The sequence below is a fragment of the Ooceraea biroi genome, chromosome 5, assembly GCF_003672135.1.
Source record: "Ooceraea biroi isolate clonal line C1 chromosome 5, Obir_v5.4, whole genome shotgun sequence".
NCBI lineage: Eukaryota > Metazoa > Arthropoda > Insecta > Hymenoptera > Formicidae > Ooceraea > Ooceraea biroi.
The window spans coordinates 11570286-11597594 of record NC_039510.1 but is presented as its reverse complement, the minus strand read 5'-3'; the positions used below and the strand labels follow the sequence as shown (position 1 = coordinate 11597594).

The window sequence follows — 27309 nt, the reverse complement described above, 5'->3', positions numbered from 1 at the left end:
TTCTGATAGGCTAGGCTGTCGGTCGGACGAGGAGATTTGAGTGGTCAAATGGAATAGTTAATTTTAGACTACATCTCCCATTGGCTCCTTTTTTACATGAAAATGAACCTAATGAGAAATATGACTCCTTGTATTATATATGAATTTTCACCAGATAGTTACTATCGCCATTTTTGTTAGATACTTTCGTAGTGAGGCAATTTAAGCTAACCTCAAAAATTGACCTCAAAAACCTAAAAAAACGAATTTTCGCGTGTTGAAAGCATACGTTCATGAGGGAAACAAAAAAAAGGACAGAAAACCTGACGAATGTTTGAATATTCACGCAGCAAACATGGAACTTGCTGAAAATTGGGATGATGAAGCGGGTACTTCGCAAAGTGACAATGTCGAGAAGGAACAAAATGACGACCCATTCGAATATCTTGTTCCTGGATATGAAACTTTTGAAAAATACACCCAGGTATGTACTTGCTATAAGCATGACAGACATGTCATTAACAAAATTGTTATTCAAAGAAATACCTTAATAAGTAAGATAAAAAATGAATGCACTTAACGTAACTTTATCTCGATAATAAAATATAAAAATAAAAAATGTATTTTACAGGAGGCATTTAATGTAATGAGAAATGGGATCAAAGCAGCGAATAATCTACCTGCTGGGGACAATTTTAACTACTATGCTTGCTTCCCAAGTTTCAATGATGCCAGAAATAAAAGCATTAAACTGATGTTGGACACAATGCGGACGATAATGGGAAGATCTATCGGTTCCATGAACATTGCAATCCGAGACATCGACGAGAAATTTGAACTCTTACTCGATGCAAATGATCAGCTACTTGACCAAGCAGTGAGCATTGTTTCTATATAATCAGCTGTTAATATATTTTTTATGTAATTAATTTCTCTTAATGAATGCATTTACTGTTTTACTGCACCATTACAGAATATATTAATGGATGAAGAATGTGGTATTAAGCAAAATCCCCAAGTAGAATTAGTTGTATCGCAAATGCCAAAGACTGCCGTGAATGGTAGCTGGAACGCAAAGACCAATGAGACTAGACAGAACCCGAATTCTGAGAAAATACGTTTATTAGGTGGAAAGAATGTACAGAGGCCACAGTTAATGTTCAAAGACAAAATCGACAATAGCTCAAAGCCATGGGTGCCACGACTTAAGGAGAAACCCAATTCCTTGAAGCCATTGGCCCTCTATGTCGAGGAAACTGAGCACGGTGAGGTGTTTAATCATCCTTACGAATTTGAGTTAGATAAATTTGAAGTGCCAGAGTGCCAGTTGAAGAAGAGCGTGCCAGTGAAGTACAAGTCATTAGATAATACCAAGTTCGAATATATTGAGACGCCATGCGAGTTCAAGACTCTCTTGGAGGATCTGAAAATTTACAAGGAGATAGCCATAGACCTGGAACATCACTCTTACAGGACGTTCCAAGGCATAACCTGCTTGATGCAGATATCGACGGAGCATACCGATTATTTGATTGACACCTTGACCCTACGATCAGAGTTGCATCAGCTTAATGAGATCTTCACGAAACCTACGATCCTAAAGGTTTTTCACGGTGCCGACATGGACATTTTGTGGCTTCAGAGAGATCTGTCACTATATATAGTGAACATGTTCGATACTCATCAAGCAGCGGTACAGCTTAATCTCCCTTACCGTAGTTTGAACAAATTGTTAAAAAGATACTGCGATATAGATCTCAATAAACATTTTCAACTGGCCGACTGGCGGATAAGACCTTTAACGATTGAAATGATGAAATATGCGAGGGAAGACACGCACTATCTGCTTTACATAAAGGATATGTTGAAAAACGAGTTGATCGACGCAGCCAACGGCAAGACTAATCTCTTGAAGGTCGTATTCGATAAAAGTACGGACATCTGTAAACGGACGTACGTGAAACCAGTCTGGTCGGAAGAAAGTTGCATGAACATGTACAGAAAGGAACCGAGAGCATTCAACAACAAGCAGATGTACGCATTTATGGAGTTGCACAAGTGGCGAGATCTTGTTGCAAGGGAAGAAGACGACAGTGTCGACTATGTTCTGCCGAAACAAATGTTGTTCAACATATCCGATACGTTGCCGCGCGAAATGCAAGGCATCTTGGCGTGTTGTAACCTAATCCCGCCGTTGGTGCGACAAAACTTACTGAAAATTCACAAGATAGTGCTAAAGGCGAGGGAGCAACCGCTCGTGAAGTCTATTCCGGAAGCAGATATTCGCCAGAGATCGATGCAACAGAACCACGTAGTGGATTTTGGAAATTCGTTATTCAAGTTGCACGATATACCGAGTGGCACAGAACCGAGAGCGGACTTGCCTTGCCTTCTGGATAAGAATGGCGTGATGCAGCCGTCGAAGGCGAATAAGCATCAAGCAGTGAAGCATACTGTGACAGTATTCGATTCGCCAGTTATGTCAGAGGTAAAGTAGAGGTAGCATTTTATAAGATACAAACAATATATGTAATGTAATAATATCTCTGTATGTAGAATTTCACAGAAAATATTTAAAAACTATTTTGGGAAGAGATAGAAAATTGTTAGTCTAAATTGTTTCATAACGACGAAATCACATTTTTACTTTCAGAACGAAGAATCGAAGGATAGCAGTGGTAAGAAGGCCATATTTGTAAGTCCGTTCATGAGATATAAACGTGTGATACCGATGGTAGCGGATCAAGAAGCAAAGGAACGAGAGAAGGAGCTGAAAAAGGAAGTTGAGGAACAGCGTCTAAATGAAGGAGTTAGTGAAGAATGCATAAGCAAGAACGAAATTGACGAGAGCAAAGAGAGAGTTTATGAGCATTTTAAACAAATATCTCAAACGGTGACGACGGACGATCAAGCCTCGTCTAAGAAGAAGAAGAAAAATGCGAAATTAACCTTAGGTCAAATGCACGGCAGAAAAAGAAAGAGAGAATCCGACATCGCGAAAGCACATGAGAATCAGGAAAGGGATAATAGCGAATTTTCCACGCCGAGGCCGTCTTTGGACACCAGGATTGTACATATGTCGAAAAAGGCGAAGCAAGACATTCAACAAGCAATCGAAGAGCGCAAGGTGCAACAAAGTCTCGTGCAAATACAAGACGGTGACGATCCTGAAGTAAAATCTATAAGGTAAGTCACTCGATTCGATCGAACATAATACTACATATGTAATATATCTATCATGACGTAAAAATGTTTACCATTACCAGAGTCAGGAAGAAAGGTGAGAAGAAGGCAAATGAAAAGGTATTGAGACAACAAGGCATGTTGCCTGCAGAAAAATTCGATTACAAGTCAGTCGACTTTAACAGCTTCCAAGGTGGTAGTGTGGAGAAAACCGCGAATCAGGCACTATTCCAGAAACCAAAAGTGAGTAGATACAATTTTGTCTTTTCATCGATAGTACGTAGATTGTGGTGTGCTTCATACGCAAATTTCTGTCATGGCAGCAAAAGAAGAAGGGGAGACACCGAAACAAGAAGAAGTTCAATATATAAATTGTGATACGTTTTTCGGTACTTTTCGTACCTTCAGGAAAAAAAGAGAAATGTGGATGATAGTAGGAATTCTACGTAATATAATTTTTTTATGTTATTGTCATGTTCTCCACATTTACATGCTCCACATTTAATGCTGCTTCTTGTTTAATACCGACGAGTTCCATAATTGAATGTTGAATTTTGTAAAACATAAATTTGAAAAATGTACTTTATATAAGTTACTTGTAAAGGCACACTCTTCCTGTCATCTTTCTTTATTACTGTACGGATGATTTGTCTGTAAAAGAAGTATGTATAAATATATTTGTTATGTATTTTCATGTGAAAATTTCATTAAAAAATACATCATACATGTGTATTTTATACATATGTATTTTACACAACTGTTTAATTAAGTAATAAAACTAAGCGAAAAGTCGAGAGGAAGGTGATGCAATAAATTTAACCGACAAACTTAGATGGTTGTTTCATTAGAATAAAAATATATTTTTGGATATAACTGCATATCAACATTTCTAGTAATCGCATTCCATTTATGAAGGCATTTCAAGCATGCGACGAAATAGATAACGATAAACAATAATAGATAACAAAATTCCATCAATCGTATCTTTCGAATAATTCCATAAATCTGACATAGTATTTATGAAAGCAAGATTATCAGTTTCTAGTGTAGTAACTCGGTTATCAAAAGAGGCAATGGTCAATACACTTGTTTTTATATAATCAAAGCTGCCTTGATCGTAACAAAAATTAAAAGAGTTGTTTTCTCTAAGTGTTGTGATTAAATGCAAACCATCATGACTTATCGCACAAACGTGACGATCACATATTTTCTGTATTGCTGCTTATCCGTCGAGGCAATATAAATGCAGCATCAAGAGTTAATGTGCATTTGCGTGACGATGGTGTCTATGTCCATTCTGGTGCTCGCCGTTCTCTGGCAATTCTCCATCAAAGAATGCTCTTGCCTAAGGCATTTGGACGTGACGAACATTCAAGCTCATCGACATGCCCTGAATAGAACGATACACGCCGCTAAAGCTGTGCCGCTTTTTAATGAGACTACCCTGGCAAATTTCACGTTCGCATTGCCGACACGCACGCGAAATTTGAGAGTTTTCCTCAACTCGTCAGCAAATGAAGAAGAGACCCAGGTGGACTGTTTTGGACTGGGAAAGGGGGTCGCGACGGTCTTGGAGAGAATATTCAGAAACAACCCCAATGGAAGTAACGCGTTAGATGTACGGTTCTCCCTGTCCTCGAGAAAACAACCACACCGTGTACAAGTGGTGCTTGGTGAGCAGTTCGGTTTGGAGTGGACAGACTTCAAGATAGAACGCAGGACGGTAATTATAGTGCACGGTTTCCTGTCGCACGGTCAAGAAACGTGGATAAGCAATCTGGAAGAGGCGTTACTTGAATGGGTAAGTTATCTACCGAAATGTGGTAGATAATGTTCGTTTATAGAACCGCTGTTGTGTATGTGTGTATATGGTGTAGGATGATGTCAATGTGGTAGTAGTAGATTGGAGTGCCGGCAGCAACACTTGGAACTATTATAAGGCAGCGGTTAATACCAGAATCGTGGGCTATCAGATCTCAAAGTGCGTATATACATCGTATTGTCTGAATTGAGGGTGCGTTCACTTTTTAACGTACAACGTCACAAAGATTTATAGAACACATAACGAACGCTACAATCAGCAGTGAGGAACCGAACGTGAGTAATTGGGGCCCTTTGCATCTGATAGGGCACAGTCTCGGTGCTCACATTTGCGGGTTCGCAGCAAAGGAATTAAAAAAGATACGTAACAGATGGACCGTGCAGAGAATCACCGGACTGGATCCGGCACAACCGTGTTTCAAGAGAGCCGAAGCATCTGCTCATTTGCATAAAACGGATGCTCCATTTGTTGACGTGATACATACGAATGGCAGATTACTCAGGAGACTGGGTCTCGGTTTACCTGACGCTATAGGTAGATAATAGTTTATGACAATGTGTCTCTCATCCATGCAGCATGATCTATCTACTTAATTGTTTAATATCTTTACATATAGGCCACATTGATTTTTATCCAAACGGTGGTGAAATGCAACCTGGCTGCGTAAGAACAGAATCGTCGATCTTTGATAATATAATCCCGAAAAAAGGTTGGTGTTGATAAAACAGCCGTTAATTAATCTAAAGAGTGAGAGCAACTATTTTTCTATATATACTTTCAGCGATACAAGAAGCAATCTGCAGCCACGGGCGCTCTTACATCTATCTCACGGAATCTTTGACGTCCGCTGCTACTCGTAATTGTAGTTTCTGGGCACGCAATTGGGATTTAACATACAGACATTTTTTGCAAATAATTAGAGAACCTTGTAGCGAAGATAGCTGCACAGAAATGGGTATTAGAGCAGAAATCTACGCTCAACGGGGAAAATTTTTTGTAATTACTGCCAATAGCCATCCGTTTTGCGGTAAATACGACACGCGTGAGATAACGATGCATATTTCATGATGTTACAACGTAAACTCATCTTGTTATTTTTGCAGCCAACAGCTCTGACGTTGTAGAGGAGGTGAAAAGGCAATTGGAAGAGCATTTTTCTAGCCAGATAGAGGATTGATAAGAATCCATCAGTGATTAATAGACAGCTTATTATATTTGTAAATAAATGCGTTCTCAATAATATTACAATAGTGTACTTAAATAATTGCTTGTATTTGGATATTTACAGTTAAACGCTTGCATCATATATGATATATACAATTTCCCATGTTTGTTTGCACATGTTTTATCCTGCACGAATGCAATTTGCTGTATTCCCAATATTGATTATTCTTCGTGTGTGTACATCAAGTTTTTAATAAATTAAGCAAGTACTCGGTATAATTTTTCGATCTTAGAAATGAGATGTGAGACACATATCAAGAACTTAGAATTATCAGAATAACTTCGGAATAAAATAATTGGAGTACAGACAAACATAATCACTATGGCAAAGACTAAGTACAGCAACTATAATAAAAGCATATTCACATGATGCCGTGCTGCTAGTAGTTTCAATTTAAGACAGTATCTCATTTAAAAATTAATACGATTATGCAGCGTCAGATTTATCATAAAAATACACTCGCAGTCGTGTAAGTGGGGATCGGTCCCTCTCACAACGGTATAAATAAACGAGCACTAATTAAAGAATAGCGATATATATAAAAATTATACAAAAAACGTGTGTGTGTGTGTGTGTGCGCGTGCGCGCGCGCGCGTGTGCGCAGATACGTTATGCAAATGATGACGATGCGACTAAAATATTTCCCTCCGAGATTGGTATTATTTCGTCGAGCGTCTCGCGAGTGTGGTGGTAACTACTATTTGGTTTTAATTCTCAAGTCAGTTTTTTTAAGCGAGCGAATTTATGGTCGAGATATTTGCGCTTGATTTATATGCGTGAAATTATTCGTTGCGCGTAAAGTTATTGGCACATTATAATTTACTCTTACCTGATGCGACGCCAGATTGAGAAGCCATTTAGTAAGAGAATTATCGTCGTTACGCGTAATGCATAAACGTTAACGTGTAACACGATAAGCATGCTCGATGATGTCGTTCGCGCGATTGTTAATGTATGACTTGGACGTATGTGGCCGGGAATATACCGGTGCGGCCTCTGCACTCTCCTATCCACCAGCCGTCCGCCTGCTTCTGATGGACGGTTATCAAATCGCCCGGATTTAGGCTGAGCTCGTCGTTCAGATTCGCAGAGTACTGATAAATCGCGCGACACTGCTCCGCGTGCTCGGCCGTGGTCGTTGCCACTTCCACGCCATCAACTTCCTGATTGTTATTGTCCTCCGAGTGGCTGCTGAACTCGTCGAAGTCGCTGAAATCGTCTTCATCCGGTGGATTCTCCGAGTTGCCGTCGCCGGCCGTCCGATCGGTCCAATCGCGCGTCTCGGTATCCTGATCCTTCGCTAGATGCATCTCCAGCTCATCATCGCCGTCCTGAATCTCAAATGATTCGTTCTTTGCCCAAGAAGGAATCTACAATAATCGAGATTTTATATTAGAATGATAGAATTTCAGAGAGACGATTGTATTTTGCAACAACAGCAATTTCCATTGTTTCAATTGTTAGCAGATCTTATTTATTCTTCTCTGATGAATTACCTTAAGAACGCTCTGCTGCAGCCCTTGTTTATCCCTCGAGACCAAGATGTGATCCGATAAGGGATGTTTGCCTCGTTTACTGCCCTCTACTTCCGCGAGCGTACCACCGACCTTATATCTAGCCGCTTCCAAGTATAGCAACATCGAACGCATCTGTAGAAAGGATGCAACAACCATTCAATTATCTGCAGCTTCGACGCGAGATAATTTATTAAGTATATTAAATGCCAATGCGAGAAACGTACGTGATGCAACTTGTCCGTTACGTTTTGGGTGCTCTCATCCGCAGCGAACGCTGGTGTCTTGATGAAAGCTCGGTGCAACGTCTCCAAGCCCTCTCTACCACGCCTTTCTCGCTCCAGGTCCTGTCTTATTAGATGCAGCACTCTCACCAACGCCTGCTTCCGTCGTTCGCGGTTCATCGCCAACGTGACGTGCTCGGCGTAGAAGTCCGGCAGTAACTGCTCCGCGTTTGTTACATCATTACTGTCCATTCGGCGTACGAGATTTTTCAGAGTCTCGAGGTCCTGCGATACATTGCAGCCGCGCACAGGCGTCAGCAAACGATCAGCGCTCTGAAAGCATCGAATGTAAGATGTTACGCCTTTACGCATTAATCATCCTCCACGCAAAGTTATAATTACCTGCTGCAGTCGCGGCGCGAGAGCCTGCAAGTGCGCTAGGTAGACATTGGCAAAGTCCTTCAAGGCGCTCAATCGCTCCTCCTCGAGCAATTCCATCTGCTTCGCGCCCTTCCTCACTGTGCTCTCGTACTCCAACCTGGCCCTCTCAGCCCTCACGCTCACCGTATAGAACTCCGTGTCCGCCCGGCGCGATGAGTCCTCCGCTTTCCTGCGCCTGGTCTCCAATTTGCTCGCCTCCTTCTCCGTCATGTGATGATTTGACAACTTGTTGTTGCTCTGTTGGGTTTGACTGATGGTCTGCAGCCGCGCTAGATCCTGCAGCCTCTCGTTCTCGCGTGCGCTGGCGAAGCTCTGCTTCTTGCTCTTTGACGCGATTCCGCGCCATTCCTGAAGCGACTTGGACGCCTTATCCACCGAGTTCTCGATTGCCTTCCTCGATCGGCCCTGCGCCTCCGCTACGCCCACCTGCAAACCGAGACGCATCTTTTTATTTTTCGATCGACAAAGTTTTAACAATCTACCTAGGCAAGGGTCAACGTTCTTCTAACAGTCAACAAATATTGGAAGAGGAAGTATCGAACGAGGAATTATATTTACGTTGCGGTTTTCGCGAAGAGAAAGTCGACTTAAAGTACGTCGAGAAATGCACGCACGTGCAAGAAAGTTGATACAAACGCAAGGCAATCTCACACAAAGCTGTCAGCTTAATACTCGCGATTTGATACGCGCTCCTCACCACGCAGATGTCCACAGAAATAGAATACTAGACAAACCGGCAAGATAAATTTTCCTATTAACATCTTCCATTTTAATGTCGTTTTACAATTAACACGTCTCTTACACGCTAGTTACGTAAGCGCAATCGCGCGTACAGTGACGTCACTCTTCCCCTCGCGGTCCCGGTCCAGCGCGCAGTTTTGCAACGAGAGACGCGTAATTATCTTTCAAGACATGGACTTACTCTGAGCGGTTTGGCGAGTTGCTCGCTCAGCGCGATGCCCCATAGCCGGTGGGCTTCCGCGGCGGCCTCCATCTCCTCGCCAACACACCTCCATGCCTCGTTTACACCTCCGGTGCTGTTACCACCTGCATTATGAAAGACAGCAGCTTAGAGATGATCTTGCTTCTACGGGCGCCGCCCGTCTCGCAATGTCGATCTCATAGGAATTTGAAGCGATTATGCCCGATGCAGTAATAACGCAATCGAACGGAAAGGGAAAGAAAAATTAAATCGGCTTATATCAAAATCTCATAATTGACGAATGGAAACAGTGGATGGAATCATCTTTTCACTTTCCATTGATGAATCACACGATAAACACGTTTCCGCCTTGGTAAATATATAGTGCAAGATTTGAAGATATGTTTAAACATATGATGAAATGTTCAGAAAGTTACAAAGAATTAATTAATCACAAAGTTAGAAATTTTTCATCTAGAAATTCTGTGATTAATTTGCTGTTATATATAATAGCGATAATTATAATATATGCGCCGTATAATTATTAACAGGATGCCTTAATGCAACAAATACAGAGATATAAAATTTGTGACAGAGGAATGCTGATAATCACCTTGATCTTTAGCACAAGCCTTTGTCAGCTTGCTGCTGAGTTTGCTGAGACCTTTCGCATAATTGGCTTCCAATTCAGCCCTGAAATTCATTTTAATTTTTAATTTTTTAAATGTTTTAACAAATATCGTTCGCTCGAGAAGTAAAAAGTGGTAAAAGAATACCTTTCATGAAGAATGGATGCCAATTCCTTGCAGAAATCACCCCCTTGTTTGATATATCTTCGGACATCCTCGAAACCGCCTTGTCCTCCCTGGATATAAGAAGAAAATATTAAGATATTGAACATTGATGAGACAATGAAAAGTATAACTCGCGTTTCAACGTACTTAAAAAAAACAAAATATAATTTAAGGTATTTTACTTTACTATCCTCTTAAATCTCATCGCGACAGTTCTGATAAAAATGTATAAAGATTTTCTCTCGTGATCGCAATGTTACAATCTAGTTTTAATGCCAGTAAATAATCTTCATAGAAAGTGGCATCGTGTCAAAATTCAGGAGAAACTTTATTGCGTGCAGTAAAATTCAAAGCAGAATATTATACTATACATATTACTCGTAAATTTAATAATAAAAGTTATGAAAACAAAGAATAAATATCAATTTGCATCAAATTATTAAATTTGATGCATAGTAATACAATGACGGTAATAATAAAATTATATATAATGATGATAATAATAGAATTATTTTAAGTTTAATGCAAATTGTGGAGTTCTCTAGTGCATCTTTAAACGATTGTCCCGGAAGGAACCGTCAACCAGTTTCGCCTTCAGGAGACAAAAATTTATAACTCGTCCGGTTCTATGCTTGAATACACGCGGCCCTCGAGGAAAACGTACAAAATAGCGGTAACCACGCATCGCGGCTTGCCAGATGCAACTTTGCTCTAATGTCTTGCACTGAATTATGCGATAACTTCTTTCGTGCGACCATTAAAGCGAGCCATGTACTCTATCATGTACCTCTAGCATGTGCTCATGCTTGCATGAAAATGAAATTCGGTAAGTAACCGTTAGTTTCACTGATGCAGAAATTACCTTAGAAATCCTTTTACGTTAAAACATAAAATTTTAATAAGTAATTCTGCGAGCGGAATAAATGTAAAAAATACTTCTTCACATACAGATCAGAATTAAAATTAAAGAATTCTTGCATGAAATTTTAATGAAGAGATGAGATAGATACGAATGTAAAATAAAATTTTTAATAAAAATTAAAAATGATACGTATAATGTAAGGTAGCTTATAATATTCGCCACTGGTTCATGTTTTAATTATTGTAGAAATTCAGAATATTATTATCGATTCATCCAATCGTTCGCCTCATTGCTGCTGCATGTTCGTTTAGTTCTTCCGTGTATTTGTTGCATAAAATTATTACAAACGGGACTTCGAAACGGTACTATCCAGCCGTTTTGTTTACAAGGCACATGGACCATATAAACGTAATCGCTCGAATTACAGATATTATATATCTGCAAGAAAGTGAGAGAGGAATAGAGATATCTTTTTTAAGTCTTCAAATTATCCAATTCTACTTTAGAGATTGTTTACTTTACGAAAGAAAGTTAAATGCTTTAAGAAGCGTATCTATTACGTGGTTATTTAACACTTCAATAAATTTTCAGATCCTAGACAGCACAGTAGATTAATCACTAGCTAATGTTATCGATACTGTTATGGTTTTTCTGATCCCAGAGTGCCATCGTGAAAGTCGGCATCATGGATCCGTGAAATTAGTAATTAAGCACAACAAGTAAAAACAATTGACAGTGCGGTTCTCCGAATAATTACAGAGTTACAAAATTTTAATGGAAAGTAATTTACATCTTAAGCGAGGTCTTGTGAAAGAAAGCGAGTGAAAGAATTCTACACAATTTGATAAAAGATATTTAAAATATATTAAAATGCATATTTAAAACATTTAAAATACAAAATATTATTAAGTACATTACTAACATCTTTTGTGTTTTAATGCAACTTCCAACGTTAACGCGACCGTACCTTCGATTATGTTACCTGATTCTACGGATAGGAAACTTTTCTTTTCGCCGGGATTCGTTCCGGAAGATGCCGGAACGATAAAATCGCGAAACACTAGTTATAAGGGAAAGGCTTTTGTTCGTTTGTAGCAAACGTTCCCGCGGCTATCGGATATCGCGCTCCTCTTCGTTCGCCGTGCAAAGATGACTGGTACTTAATTCGGATTAAAGCTTAATGATAACCCTAGGCAATCGGTGAAAGTAAGCGTTGGCTTGATGAGCCTCGAGGAAAGCCGAAAGAACCGAGTTGTAGCTCATGTAATTAGAACGTGTATAGACCAAGCTACAATAAACTTTAATATCAGATGAGAATTGTATCCTGCGAACTGCGAGCAAAGGAACAACAAAACTCGCTGTTGTCCGACGTCTATTACAAATCTGTTCAAGTCCAATGAATGGTGTTTAAATAAGGTTCCGTTTGATGCCGACAACGGAAAATTGCCTTTCTACAGAACCGCTGGAGCATGGCGTGTTAAATACGACCGAGTACTTGTCAGTCGGACGAATTGGTGTTTGCGTCAGTAATCTTGATGCAGACTGCAAGTGAACACATATTTGTTCTTACGTATCTATAATATAATATAACATATAATTATATGTAATTATAATTCCAGACTAGATTTTTGTCGCAGATTTTTGTCCCTCGATGGCAAAAGTTTGTAATTACCATGCAAATGCGCGGGATATATAATATTATAAATTTCTTTTCATTCATCATCCTTCTTATCTTTACAAGCTTTGTATATTTATGTGTCATATCAAAGTGTCGTTTTCGCCATGGATTTTATATAATACGAAGTTTTCATTCGCGAAAATATTTCTAGGAAGAGGACGGCTGCATCACTACAAACTCGACATTTGACCATCGTGCGTAATCGCATTATGCAATATCGGAATCTCGCCGGTCCCGGTAACGATATTATATTTTCGTTATCCGTGTATCTGCACGCTCTCTCACGATTATAGCTCATAAAAGTTACATAAGACTATTAAAAAGCCTCACCGTCTAAAGTCTTAGAACAAAGTTTTCAGATTTCTATTACGAAATCCTCCCAGTTTCGCAGCTCGTGTAAACTAATCGATACAACACCTACGCACCTTTGACATTTGTCAAGCTTGCACAGGCGATAAGATAACTTATATGACAACCATAAGTGTCCTAGAGATCTCTACTTCTTCTGTATTACACAATTATTTTTATCGCCAATGGAGTTAAAGTATGGATAATATAAATATTTTATTAACGCTCTGTTTTATTACTTTGCTGTTAACATATAAATACCAAACAAACGCTAAAAATGTTTCAGATATGAAAACGATTAACGTAAATTTCAAACGCATCAAATAACATTTTTTGATAAAAAAAAAGTATAATTATTGACTTGAAATAGAAAACTGTTAAGGAATTTATTTCACGTATAAAGTATTGATTTAGCAAATAATATTTTTTCGTTGCTTTATGAAAGATTTAATAGTCCACGCAAGAATTCGCTTATTAATTATTATTGATTCTGCAAATATTAATATAGGAATTTTTTCGCAAATTTTACCGTTGCATCTTATCCTGGAGACCTAGATAAGTAATTGCTTCTCAAGCGAAAGATGTACTCTCTAAAACTGTTTACACGCAATCATGATTATGTTAATTATGATAGCCAGCTGTCTCATAAAATATTCATGTCGCCGATTGATTACAGAGGTCTTATTTCTCTAAGTTCAAGGTCTTTGAAGTATAGACCTGAATATCTGAGACTGATATTTCCGTTAAGCAAATACAATCGAAATTTCTGATCTGCGTTTTCGAATGTGGCTGTTCGTTTTCCCTGATTAGCGAAACGACATTGATTACAGTGCTGGATATTTTCCTAGAAATCTTGCCTCACGAATTACGTATTTTTCCTGTCGCGATCGTAACAGCAACCGGATCGAGGGAGAAATTGCATATCGCGAATATCGTTGTCGGGCGTATCTGTCTAGCTTCACGCTCGATTTCGAGCCGTGCGGATTTATTTCGCAAGAGGCTCGCCCGACGGTCTTATCATTGTGCTGTATGAACTTATTGTATTTTTCATTTATCAACAACGATACACGATACGCTTTTGCCGTTTTGATTTCGAAACCAAACTTTTGCTATCGACGATTTCGGACGGTCATTGCCGAGAATCGATATTGTCGATAACATTCTCGAGTCCCAATCTGATAACCGATGTTTGATAAGTAAGCTGCGAGAGGTGCCGAGACTTCCCGGCGATCTGATTATTTTGTCAATGAATCATAATGCGTAGCTATCGCCTCGGTCGCGCGACAAGATAGGCGGGATATTATATGCAGAGTGAATCACTGAGCTTAAGTTAAAATCGACAATTGGCACCATTATTGTTAAATGATCGTGCGAAGGAAAGAGTCCATCTGTTTTAACAATATATATTACTCGTGATACATACTGTTCGAAGATATGCAATAAGCATTTAACGAATAAACGTTTGCAGGTATAATCATAAGTTACTCGAACTAAAAGCTCAATACGCATCCAAAAACGCGTGTGCAAGATCCAAAAAGTAGTCCAATTCCGCGAGGCCACTTTTGAGAAATGTCATGCTAGATTTACGTGGTCATTATAAAACATGATCAAGCAGTCGACAGAGTATATTAACCGTATGCAGCGTAACGTCTAATAGACATGGTCTATTTGTGGCGCAAGTAACAAAATGACAGAGCGACTTTCTATGGACTCGGTCTAAATTTTACCGAAAGTGGACCTGTGTCGCATTTCCATTCTCGAGTACTTCGCGTGAGTTAACGTAATCGCCGTTGCGCCCATTACGTATCGAAAAAGCACCTGGTTTATCATGTATAATATAATATTTCACCGGCAGCCGCGGCTACTGGTATTCGGTTGAAGATCAGGATCGGTTTCCAGATCAATTCTATCGAGCGTGTCCGAAACGTCGTGAAAAATAGTTGTTTTGCCGTAGCCCGCAATGCGTGCAGCATAAATACGCGTGCGATGGAAAGTTAAATATATTAAGATAAATTTATGCACACGAGACATTTCTGTAATCGGAACGGGCGAAAGTTGAAAACGGTTTGGTCGGTGAATTAATGAAATGTCATGGAGATAGACGTAGCCTAGCCTAGCCGCCAACGTTATTCAGGAGCCACCGAATCCTATTCACGTTTCAACGATTTGTCTGGCAAGACATGTCTGACAGGACTTGTAACCGAATGCAACTGCGGTAGCTTGCTCGTTCCGCTTATAACGTAATGCCGTGTTTATCCAACAGAAACGACGATAATTAAATGCATAATCAATGGCCGGCAGATTCACCTTTCACACAACCATGCCATTAATCGGATAACCGTCATTCGTTTATTAGCGTCAATACGTAATCCTGCCAAGTATGCGTAACGAGTCATGTCCATGAATACTGGAAATGTAACTTCACGTGTCATGCTTCATTGCGGAAAATCTGTATAAATAAACAGACGGCACTGGGTCATTCCTGCAAATAGAATATCCTAGCATACGTAAAATAAGCAAGTTTTCCACGTCTCCTTGACTTTCTACAAAGTATCTCAAAGAAATCTCTCACGTCTATTCATAAAATCGATAAAAACGATCTCGTTTCCTTTTGACAGAGGATACTTTCAGGAAAAATTACATGTTACTTTTATTACATTAATTCTACATGTAGAAATATTAATTTCTATTTGTATCAATGTTCTATTTCTATTTGTATGCTCCAAGGAGCGTAAATGAAACGCTTCCGGTTTCGCGTTCTCATGCACAGCACGCAGACAGACGAACAGGAATCAAACGTCTCATGCTGATAAGGCTTGTCGTGCGAAGTGAAAATTCGCATTGATAGAAATTTCGCCTTTCTTTCGCGCTTTCCTCGCGCGGATACGATCTTCGATTCAACGCGTCGTTCACTGCGTACGACGCGACGCATGGTACCGCGAGTGCGATTGTACTTGTTCACGGGTAGGTTTGCTCGAGATGGAACAGGTTGGCGTATTACCAATTCGGGGTGGTACGACTAAAAGGTTAATCGATACGTCTATTACGGCAGGCTGATGACGACGAATGGGCGTGTACTTGCAACAGGTGGTCTGTCTCCATTCTCTCCGCCGTCGTAATGGACAGGTGCGCCAGTCAATGACCAGTCACCAGTCGATGACCATTGGATCTATTTACGTTTATTGCAGCGTGAAGGAATAAATCTAGCAATCGCGTGAAACGTTAGCGCGAACACTGTTATCATAGCTATCAATCCATGATTATAATCATTAAACACTTGTAAATTAACTGGGGTCGTTTATGTGAAACTTGAGCTTGTAAAGCTTATATGCTGTGATATATTTCCCCGTCAATCTTGGTGATTTTTATTTTTTATTCTATGTGCCGATAGATAGATGTAACTATGAAGCATACGGGATCAAAAGCTCTATGTGACATGATTGAAACCAGCTGTTCGCGTCGACGCAAACGTGTCAGTCGACTTAACATGGATGACTCTCCTCCGCTGCGCTTAATGCGAGACAACGCGTGCGAATTTCCGAATAGGACTTCCCTTTTATCTCGCCATATCGGAGGACGCATCTATATTTATCGTCTAACAAAGAAACTTTCATCACCGTTTCTTCGCGTGTTGCGAGAGATTATTAGCCCGTTAGTCGTCACACCTCGATTTAGTAATAATACCGGAAATACCGTACAATGGGATACACAGATAATTCATATACGGAATTGAAAATTTAAAAATATATTTATTATATTTCGCAGTAGATCGTATTTTAGCAGAGATCCAATTGCAGAATAAATTATAGAAACAATATTATAATTTAAAAAATTATAATATTGTCTGTAGCGCGTTTTTTATTTCTTTATTTATTTATAATATTATTTATAATATTATAGAAGTAATATTGTAAATAATATTATAGAAAAAAATTATAATTTTTATTAAAAGAACACTAGGCTCCAAAAAATAGCTCGTATTTATTTTGAATTCGTCATACGCGCAGCATTGCGGAAATTGAGTTGTCCGATGACACACGTGTATCATTGCATAATATTATACTTTTGCCTATCGGAAATGTATCGCTACAAGCAATCATCTCTCTTCCCGTGTTCCCACACGATCGCCGCCGCATTTCACGTTACAACGCGAAATCGTAAATAGCGACGAGCGGCGCCTCGTGTTCCGAGACTCTCACAAGCCGCACACCGTCGGAATATTTAATCGGAATCACTACTCCTTTCCCTTTTACCGACAATACTTCCTGCGCGTTTTAGGCCCACAGAGAAATCGCGGAGGTCGCGAGGACACGACCGCCTGATGTCTACACCTACTTATATTCGGTGTTAATGCACGCACGTTCCGCGCACACGACACTTTCCAACGTGCTTAATTTCGCACACGTTGACGAAATATTTGAATAGAATTCACTCTTTCTCTTTCTTTTTCTTTGCTTCCTTCTCTCTCATTTACATGCATCGCTCACTACCGCCTGCTGTTCCCCGAGCTGTTACGTCAACGACTGGAGCTGCGTTACAGATAAAAAATGCGCTTTACGCAAATCCTATGACAACCAGACGATTGACGCGATATTTTCCACGGCAACTTTTACGAAACTCGAGCTGAGATAATGCAGAGAAGAACAGCAGAAGTGAACGCTCGGCAAGAAAGCAGAGCGCAGTAAGGGAAGCATGTCCTCAACTTGAATGAATGCCGAGGATATACGAGAAAAATGCTGATAAAAAAGGTAGATAAAAGCGCGAGTAATTGGCGCGCACGTTGGTCGACATTATACCAGGTGTTGTAATGATCATGTGTTGTAACAGTCGGCAGTAAAATTACTGCGGGTGTCTGCAAACGTGAGAAGAGCAGCGCTAGAATTCGCCCAGTTCTATACCTTCTCCTGACGGAATTGGCAATTCCCTGCATGGAACTCCTCGTCCTTGACGAATTACACGTCACGCTTCCGATGTATCGTACATATAAAAGTGCGCGGAGAAACTCAATGACCCCCATGCTACGCTATCGAGGAATCTGCAGTCGAATGCAAGGCAGTTAAGGTGCAGCATGCCAATCTTTCCTGTTCCTCACGGCCACGTGTCTCTAAGCGCACTTGTACATATATGTAGACGATCATCAGGACGAGACACACATAGAAGACGGTCAAGCGTGTGTGTATGAGTGTGTGTTCTGTTTGTATGTATGAAACAAAGTCGGCTATTTTCTCCGCGCAACTTTCCCACACTTTCCATGCTTTGCTCTTGGTCTTGTGATGCTCTGAGGCGCGCTCATGCCTAGCGCATGCTTAGCGCCATTTCTCCTGAACAGTCGATAAATCTTTCAATTGGGTGAGCAACTTGTAAAATTTCGTTTTATTCCCGGCGAAAGCGGACGCGAACTGGAAAATCTCGATATCCTTGATTTTGTCTCTCTCTCTCTCTCTCTCTCTCTCTCTCTCTCTCTCTCTCTCTCAACCGTGTATAATTATATTCGTAAATTTTTTTATGGATTATCTGTTTAAACATCTGCAATCCATATTTGTTTAAGGTTTACTTTTGGTTTTTCGTATTTTTGAAAGATTTTGTATTTTTATAGTTATATATGTTCTTAAAAATTTATAGTATTGGTGTATGAATACATATACATATAGTTAATAAACGCCAATATCGACATAGTCCAGTTAATTGCTAAGGATTTAGATCGATTTGGAATCGTTTTCTTTCATAAAATTGTTTCAAATACTTGATTATGCTAAGGAGACCGAACACGTATAAAATTCGTAGCTAATGTCTATGAAAAAAGTTTTCATTCATCAGAAATAATCGATCAGTGTTTCGCTTGAAAAGAAATTACGTGTATGATAAATTTACATTCCAGCAACGTAATGTGACTTCTAATAGATCGATATAATAGATCGATGAGAATTCTGGATATGATAAAAGATTCCGTAATAGTGAAAGCGATTTCCAGCGCAAAAACGATCATCTATAAGTACGGTAATCACTAAAAAGACTTTCGCAAGAGCGAATCGTGTCATGAAAAAGCGTACGGACATTTCTATGCTCTGTCACTGATTTATCGTGCGCAAATCTCGTAAAATCTCGTCGAGATGACTATGATTTTACAGCGGTTTACGTCCGCTATAAAATACCCCTCGAAATATTGTACAGGTAGTAGTCAGCGATAAATAATAAAATAATATTCCTTAATTTCGGGTAATAAAACCTTGCATAATAAATATTTCATTATTTAATAGAAATTTATAAAATTATTAGAGATGTTTTGAAAGTAACGTTACGAATCTATCAAGAAAATATATGTATATATACTGTTTCTTGGCTATATTATAAGATTTTAGCGTAAGAGCAATTTGATAGAGTTAATCATAAATTGATTAAAAATTCAAATAGTATGCAGCATAGTATATTGCTAATAAAACTGAACATTTCCAAACAAGTTGCTATTCTATCTAAAATTTACTCACTGAATGGTCGTAACTTTTGTATCTTACCTGTCCAGAGCGCAAGAATAAAATAAGACCAAAGTATCCTGTGTAAAAAAATTTATAGGGTCCTAAGTAGGACCCGATTAATTTTCCTCAATATTAATATGGCCCTAGAATGGTATGTAACAAATATTTTTTCGGGACCTTATAAGGAAATAATAAAAAATATAATATCTAATCGGGCCACGATGTGGCAATGATAGGGCATCCCTTTTTAGGATATCCCTATTTATTCCTTATAGGGGCCTTTACTTTCATATTAGACCCTAACAATTTTCTGCACGGGATATTCGAGCAAACGAGCGGTATGAATCACAGATATTCAGTGATGATATTTCTGACGTTGCGAAGTTCAAAACTTTCAGCAATAAGCCATCATTCAATATTGATATATGAGTCAGAATTCCTGAGCGATATTTCAGTTAACCAAGTACTTGGTGTCAAATTCGTCGTTTACGTGTAAACTGTATTTGATTTGCAACGATCAATCGATCGTAAATCTTCAAAGTAATCTCCTTGAAGAAAGTTAAACAATCTCGTATCTATATGTATATATTAGATGTAAATAATAATTATATAATAATATAATAATTTATATATCTAAATGTATAGGATATTTAAATATATATAAATCATAGAAATATAAACATAAAATATTTATATAATATATAATTGGATTTAATAATAATCAATGCCTCCTAGAATGTCTTCTTTCGCGTTCAAAATTAGCTAATAATCGCTAAATCGCTCCTGGCGATTAAGAGATCTATCGAATAATCTGCTACATCGTCTTACAACGATCTCTAATGATCTCGTACGTGCCGATATTAACCTAATTCGACTGTGAATCATAAGCTTCATTAATGACCTCCTTTATTACGAGTTTAAATTTCCACATCTGGTCTGCTCGACATAACTCGACAAGGACGATCGTAGAATAACGTATTTAATTAAAGATGCTGTCAAAAGATTCAGGACACAACGGCGCATAGAAAATATGCTGAAATGTATCTGAATAATCTGAATATATTGCGCAAAGATCAAGAATCTTTGTTAGGAGAGAAACTTGTTCCACATAGATAAAAAGATAGAATCTCTGAAGAGTAATAAAATTTTAGTCATCGAAAAAATTTTTTCTGAAACCTGCCACTAATTTAAATTTGATTATCAAATTTCCATATAATCATTAAATTGTCGAATTTGCAATAATATTCGAATATTCGGATGTACTTGGAATTTGTTTTGCAGTTTCGGTCGCGACACATGTACTGTCGATTTGTTCTCATACCTTCTCCTCTCTCTTTTTTTTAGCTCTCAACAAACACATCAATCGCAGTGTCGCAAGTGTGCGACAACTGCACAAACACGTCAGTCGTCCGCGCAGCGCAACGAGCAAGAAGTAACGAGACTTTTGAGAGCGCAAAGTACCTCTTCGGCCTCGTAGGTCTGCAGCAGATGAGTCGAGGCCATTAACCCCCTGATTGACCCGAGCATTCTCCTCTTAATCAGGCCACCTTTCCCACCGTGATCCCTCGTCGTGTCGACGTCGCCGCCAGCCCCCACTGTCGTTGGCACCGTCGTTGTCACCATATCGTCATTCTCCACGCCCGAACACAATTTGTCCATGCTGAAAGACACCGGCTGAAGCCTCGTTCTGCTGTTCTCCAGGATATTGTCCGAGCTGGCCGTTTTCCTTCTCAGGTTACTGCGTAATCTCGTGCCGTTCGCTGACGCCTTTCCTGAATCCGGCGATGCTGACACTGGTCTGTCCACCTCGTCGGAGACGTTTGCCTCCTCCGATACCGATGACAGACCGAACTCCTCTACTCTGGTGATCGAACCGGACTCCTGGATGCGTGCTCGGGTCAGGTCGTAGAAGCCGCGTTGCTTGGACTTGGATGTGCGCATGGAAGCAGCATCGTTTTGCACCTTGCGAGAATTTAAAAAATTGACCGTGGAAATGGAGAAATTTGCATGAAAACTTGTCATTCTCGGTATGCGAATATCTCTAATAAATCATCGATTTGTATGTAACTCTGCGTGTTGTTCGTTTCTGAAGTTAGAGTCCGACATTATCTCGATTCAAATTCTATCGAAGAGTGGCTTTAATGTCAGAAACCCGCATCATATCATTTAATCTAAAATATATTGCATATCGGTTAACATCAATTGTGAGATCCTCGGGCAACGTACGAAAGGAACGGAGTGAAAGCGTAGTAAGAGTCCATAATTTGCAAGGTCCACTTCAAACGCCAAGTCATGTACATAAAGTGACTCCCGCAAATTATAAGCTTATCCCGCTCATGCTCTCTGAATCTTGTTTTAATGTACGTTAGTTAAAGTCAACTCAAATTTCATAAATTCCGATAGAAAGGTAATTAATTCGAAAGTCTATATCTGTCTCTACTACAAAAAATTGCAAAGTTATATATAATGATATTCTTCAATTATTACATGGCTATCTAATGCTAATTGTGTTTCTCTCCGGAATAGCTTTTGTCTGCCTTCAATTCTCGCTCCCTCGCACAGATGACTTTAACTAACGCTTATCAACCCTGCCGATTCGTTTGCATCTCTCTTTTCTCTTTCATTCCGGATGTTTTCGAGGCTACCTCGGGACTGAGCGCGCCGACTGCCTGCAACCTCGCGTGCCTGTTCACCACCTCGCCGATCTTGGTCCTCTCCTCTCGCAACCAGCTGCGCATCCGGCCCCAGGCTTTTCCTAGTCGCCGCTTCTGCAGCTTCAGCCGCTTGCTGTGGCCCGAGTCGCCGCTCACCGACAACGCCGCTTCCTCGTTCGGGCACTCCGGATCCGAATACGATCCCGACATCGACGCTATGCCGGCGTCATAGCCGTCGCTGTCGGACGCACCGTAGCTCCTTCTTCCGGATTTGAGCGACCTGGTGGAACGTTTAATCTGGTCGCGATTCCTTCGGTTGGACGAGATGATCACACTCGCGGCCTCCTTGACGTTCTGCCGCGAGGAATGGACTTGCGCGTCCTTCTCTCGCGATCCGTTCAAGGACATCTCCTTCATCGACTTCGGCACGTCGTAAAACTCCTGGCGAACCGCCGGCGATGAAGATTTCACGTTTATCTCCTTGTCATCGGTATGTTCCAAAGAAGTTCGACTGTTATCCAGAACGCTGCTCTTGGGAAAGTCGTACAGCTGATTTGCCGAGGAGTCAGGCTGATCGCTTGTGTCCACCTCGAGAATAACCACCTCCTCAGCAGAGTCTTCGTGGTACTTTTCGTCGGTGCGCAGGAAACTGAAGCTGATCGTTGGTATCCCGTCCACGTCCGTCTTCACCGACGTGGTGGCGTTCAGCTCTACCGTAGTGCTGTGTCTTTTCCCGTTCCGATTTCCGTCATTTGCGCAGGACTCGGGGCTCGATTTGAACCTAGAAGACTCGGTGCAGACTTTGCTCAAGCTATTCAAGGCCGCCTCCACGTTGTTCTGGTACAACGCCTCGGTGTCGGAGGAAGGTCTTCCAGTTGGTGTCGCCTTTCCCAAAGATCGTTCGTGTCTTTCGTTCGAATCTCTTCTTAAGGATTTGACTTTTTTCTCCCTGTCAAAGGAATCAGCTTCCACACCCTTGTCAAAGGAGTTGATGCTCGCAATCTTTTCAGACGATTTTTTGCGTTCCTTCATCACGTTGTCGTTTTTGACATCTACGTCTTTACGTTCTGCCTCCTCGTGGAACTCGCGACAATGCACGATGATCGGCGCTGGGACGTCGTACCAAGTAGTCGTCGCGACGCCTGAGGCGCCGTTGCTCAAGGTCGAGCTCTTTGCCGGAGACCTCAGAGCTGTCAAGACGTGCCTCACCTCGTTCATCTCGGTTATATATAGAACGAGACTTCCTCACGATGCCCGACTTCGATCCCCTGGAGAATTGACACCTCGGTTCTATGGTCTTCGTATGGCGTTCTCTTTCTCTCTCTATTCTTTTCTTTTTCTTTCTCTCTCCCGCGGAATCCCGTTGCGAGAAACGCTACTAAGTCACGATCGAATCGCGGCGAGCAACGGTGAAGCAAAACGTGTCTCGAAAACGTGCGCTTCTATTATCGCGCACAGGAAGAGCATCGTTAGTTGTCACGACGTCCATATTTCCTGCTTCCACGTCAAGCGATGAAAAAGCTGTTGATTTTCATGCCGATTCTCCCTCAGATCTCTCGGAGCAAAAGATGGTAGTGTCAGTCGTTCGACAAACTTCGTCGCATTCAACGTAATTAATTTTATTACGTCACGTGTCTTCACGACTTCGCGTAAGAGCCTCTCTCTTCTTCGCTCCGACAATAATCTTCTCAGGTGACTTTTTTTATGGCACTTTATTCCGCGTCATTTTCGTGAATATTCTTCATTATCAAGCACAAAATCCCACGTTACACGGCTCTTCTCGGTAAACAAGTTTGATTTGTCACAAGCTGCGCGCAAAATCGTTGACGTTTATCGCGAGCTGATTGTCACGGCCGTTTGCGATCATGTGTCCCACGTCCATCGAATTTCCCTTATCGTGAGAATCTCGCATCGGCATCTGCGAGTTCTTGCGAGCCTCCAGCGTCTAACGAAATTCGCATATGGCGAGAATGTCGCGGCTAACCGTCGAAATTTCCGCGCCTTATATTCCACAATCTTGCTTAGTCAAGGCATTACGATCTCTTGCTTCTACGCGGCAGAAATTCTGCTTATCGCGGGTATTCCGTATCGAAGTGGGGAATTCTTATGTCCTACAAATTTCGCTTACGATGAGAATACCAGCGGACCTCAAAATTCCGGCGACGACCGCCGCGAAACAAATCCCGCGTCCTACGACCGCGGACTTTCACTTATTATCGCGCGGATTGTCAGACATCAGCAGGGAACCTGGGGAACCTTCGCACGGTGATGACTTCGGAGTACGAGATTGTACGCTGCACGACACTGCGCGATACGACCGGAGAACACGAGGAAAAAACGCACCGCGAACGCAGCCGTGCCGTAACGACATCGCCGACGACGTTCCGCGGCGTTGTGCACCTTTCCTCGTGAATTCGTCGCGGTAACGAGATAAAGGAATCGCAGCCCCGCATAATAAATTGATCGACCGCGCCGCGCCTCAAATCTCCTCGTTTGGCTGACTACTCAGCCTTACGAGTCATCGGCTAACGCGTACTACGCGGCTCGCGCACGCACGTGGAAGCGACGTCGCGATCGCGATGGAATTCTAGAACGGTGTCGTCCGCTCGCTCGCTCGGGAATTGTAAGCACGCGCACGTGTGCACGCACGCACGCACGCAACGCGTACGCGTACGCGTTTTATTCGAGCACGGCGACGAACACGGACGAACGCGGATTCGAGCGGAACGACGCCACGCCGCGACGGTCGCGTCTGCTTCGGGCAGCCGATATTACGTAATTATGTGCGAGCGCGAGCACGACTCAGCAACGCGTCCCAATTTCGTTATGATTTCGAATAATGTTATCTGCGCCTGATGCCTCTCTTTTTCTTGCTTCACGCTCCCGTTGCGCATCACGCGCGGCAGCCGACGTCACGTCGCGCACTGGATAGCGCGCGCGAGCCGCGAACGAGCCTTCGATGATGATCGACCAGTTTCGCGTAGCGAGCAAAAAGCGGCCGCTACCGCCTTGCAGCGACGACGCAGCGTGAGCGCAAATTCACGTTCGCGAGAGCTGTACACGCGTTCGATGGAAGAGCGCGTGCAAGATGCTGCGCGTCTCGGAAACGTGCGTTTTAAGGAAGAGAAAGAAGAACCGTGATTACGAGCAGCGGAGTTCGAAACGCGCGGAGTTTCGGGGAAACGCGCGGACGATTTTATCTCCTTGCGATTAAGATTGTTACATAACGTTGATTTTAACAGATTATACAGGAGAAAATCGAGAATGCGTGTGTAATATCTTGCTGGGTGCTTCAGCAATGGTTTAACAACATTTCCAATCAGTATGTCGAGGTCGCATATCGGCGACACATGCAAATAATAAGCTTAAAGCCTCGCAGATTAACGTTTGCGACGAGCACGCGGCGGCAAATAAATATGCACCTGCGATACCGATATCGTGTCCATGGCACTAGATATTCAACGTCGAGTCACTCGGGGCTGCTGGATTCGATTACTACCGATGCTAAATTCCTCGGCAACGAGTCCGCGGCTGACAACGGTCATTTCCGAGCGTCCGCTAATTGTAATCAGATGTTCGATTCCGGAATTTCGCGATTTTGCGTCCTCGGGTTTGCGTCCAGAGCGGAGCTCGGGCAACGACTACCGACTCTGGAAACCGCATTATACAACCGCCGCGACAATTATGTCCGTATTATACCGCGTGTACACACATTGCACAACCACGCGCAGTCACATGCACCGGCGTGCGCTCGCAAATGCGCCAGCGCGTCGCTGGCTACAGGCTACTTTGTAGCTGCATCTTGTTCCAAACGATCGTCGGTCGCGGATGTCTAATTAGCGAGGATTGCGTTTCGCCCCTCGACCAGCTTTTATTAGAGTGATTTCATTACGCCTCGGAATAAAGCGATCATCTAAAGAGATCGTCCTGCCACTTGACTTTTGCGGTCAGTAAGACGGGTTTGCGTAGCCGCGCTTTTCCGCACTTTCCATCTGTTCTTGATCTTCATATATTGCGCTTACATATATTGTATATAACAAATATAGAAATAATTAATTCTTTGTAAAATTAGGCAAATATTAGAAAAGATGACTTCGAATTCTTGTCGTTTCCTTATTGTTTACTTTGGATATTTGCAACACGGCAACGCAGTTGAAACTCGAAAGGCAGAGTAAAATTCATAGTTCTAATTCTAGCTTGGAAATTTTTGCAGGGCGATTTGCATTCCGCTTTGCATTCCACTCTATAAAGGTGTAAAAATCGAGGCCACGCCGGCATTCCCGTGTTGAGCGAACGAGCAACACGGTTGCTCACGAAAATAGAAACTTTGCGGACCAACGCTAATTCGTCGCAAAGTTCTCTTTTCAATCCTTAAATAACCGTGCAAATTTAACCAATCTCAACATACTCGGCAGATCAGGCGCTATAAAAACGTAATGCAATGTCTATATTATATAGAAATAAATTATGATGTATATAAAACTTATAATATCTGAACATTCAAACAGATCCTCTAAACAAATCAGACTTTGTGACAATAAGCTTACCGGTAAATAACTTTGTAGTCATGGTCATTAAATCTCAAAAAAAGAAAATAAACTAAATGTCACTTTGTATCATCAACTGTTTTCGATTTCGATCAATCTCACCTTCGCGTACGACCATGAAATGTCAAGGTGTGTGTTGCCATGACCTAACGGTTCAATGACGTTCAATCATGCTAATCAGCAAATGCGCCGTTAAACCATACGGAAAGTGTTACATCATTAAACACTTCAATTATTAACTAAATCAGACACACGCTGGTACCTGCAAACAGCACATAGAACGATACTATAACGTGCAAAATAACCCCGCAAAGTCAAAAGAAAAATTGGAGAGAAAAATTGCGTAGAATCTAAGCTTCGTTTCTGCCTCCCAAGAGGAAAAGAGATATATTTTCTTTGCATCGACTTGTGAAATGTTCTCCAACACGTTCACACCAATCACAAACAATTGAAACGCAGATTCTCCGCGCAGCGGTATCACAACTTTCGCAACTTCGAACACGGCGCCTCTTACAGGTGCACGCGGCGCGCGTAACTCTCCGCTCGTACTCTCAATACTCCGCGCGTAAAATTGCGCGTACGTGCGCGAGCGCTGCACCGGACTCACTGCAGCTGCGTATGCGGTCCGCACGCTGTCGTGCTT

General features: G+C 41.4%; 2 protein-coding genes across 12 annotated transcripts; one reads left to right on the top strand and one right to left on the bottom strand.

The window, feature by feature from the left end:
* The first annotated feature begins 152 nt into the window (after window positions 1-152).
* On the top strand, window positions 153-6304 carry LOC105281103 (exosome component 10). Its single transcript, XM_011342094.2, has 13 exons — window positions 153-463; window positions 611-856; window positions 953-2467; window positions 2633-3165; window positions 3246-3405; window positions 3486-3520; window positions 3571-3595; window positions 4412-4963; window positions 5040-5143; window positions 5211-5518; window positions 5601-5693; window positions 5766-6011; window positions 6088-6304. Exons 1-13 carry the CDS (start codon window positions 335-337, stop codon window positions 6159-6161), a joined length of 4020 nt encoding a protein of 1339 aa, XP_011340396.2. The 5' UTR covers window positions 153-334; the 3' UTR covers window positions 6162-6304.
* Window positions 6183-27309, bottom strand: LOC105281101. 11 transcript variants are annotated; one of them, XM_020032191.2, is made up of 11 exons: window positions 27073-27309; window positions 26667-26928; window positions 22111-24230; window positions 20927-21427; window positions 10087-10175; window positions 9924-10003; window positions 9311-9435; window positions 8350-8814; window positions 7951-8280; window positions 7706-7858; window positions 7157-7579 (listed from the first exon to the last, which is right to left on the bottom strand). In XM_020032191.2, the coding sequence occupies exons 3-11, from the start codon at window positions 23335-23337 to the stop codon at window positions 7157-7159; spliced, it is 3393 nt and encodes a 1130-aa protein (XP_019887750.1). In that variant the 5' UTR covers window positions 23338-24230; window positions 26667-26928; window positions 27073-27309. The 11 variants fall into 11 exon arrangements, with proteins under 11 accessions (XP_026825604.1, XP_019887750.1, XP_026825605.1 ...); XM_026969804.1 differs by having other exon boundaries at window positions 27102-27309; XM_026969803.1 differs by having other exon boundaries at window positions 6183-7579; window positions 26667-27309.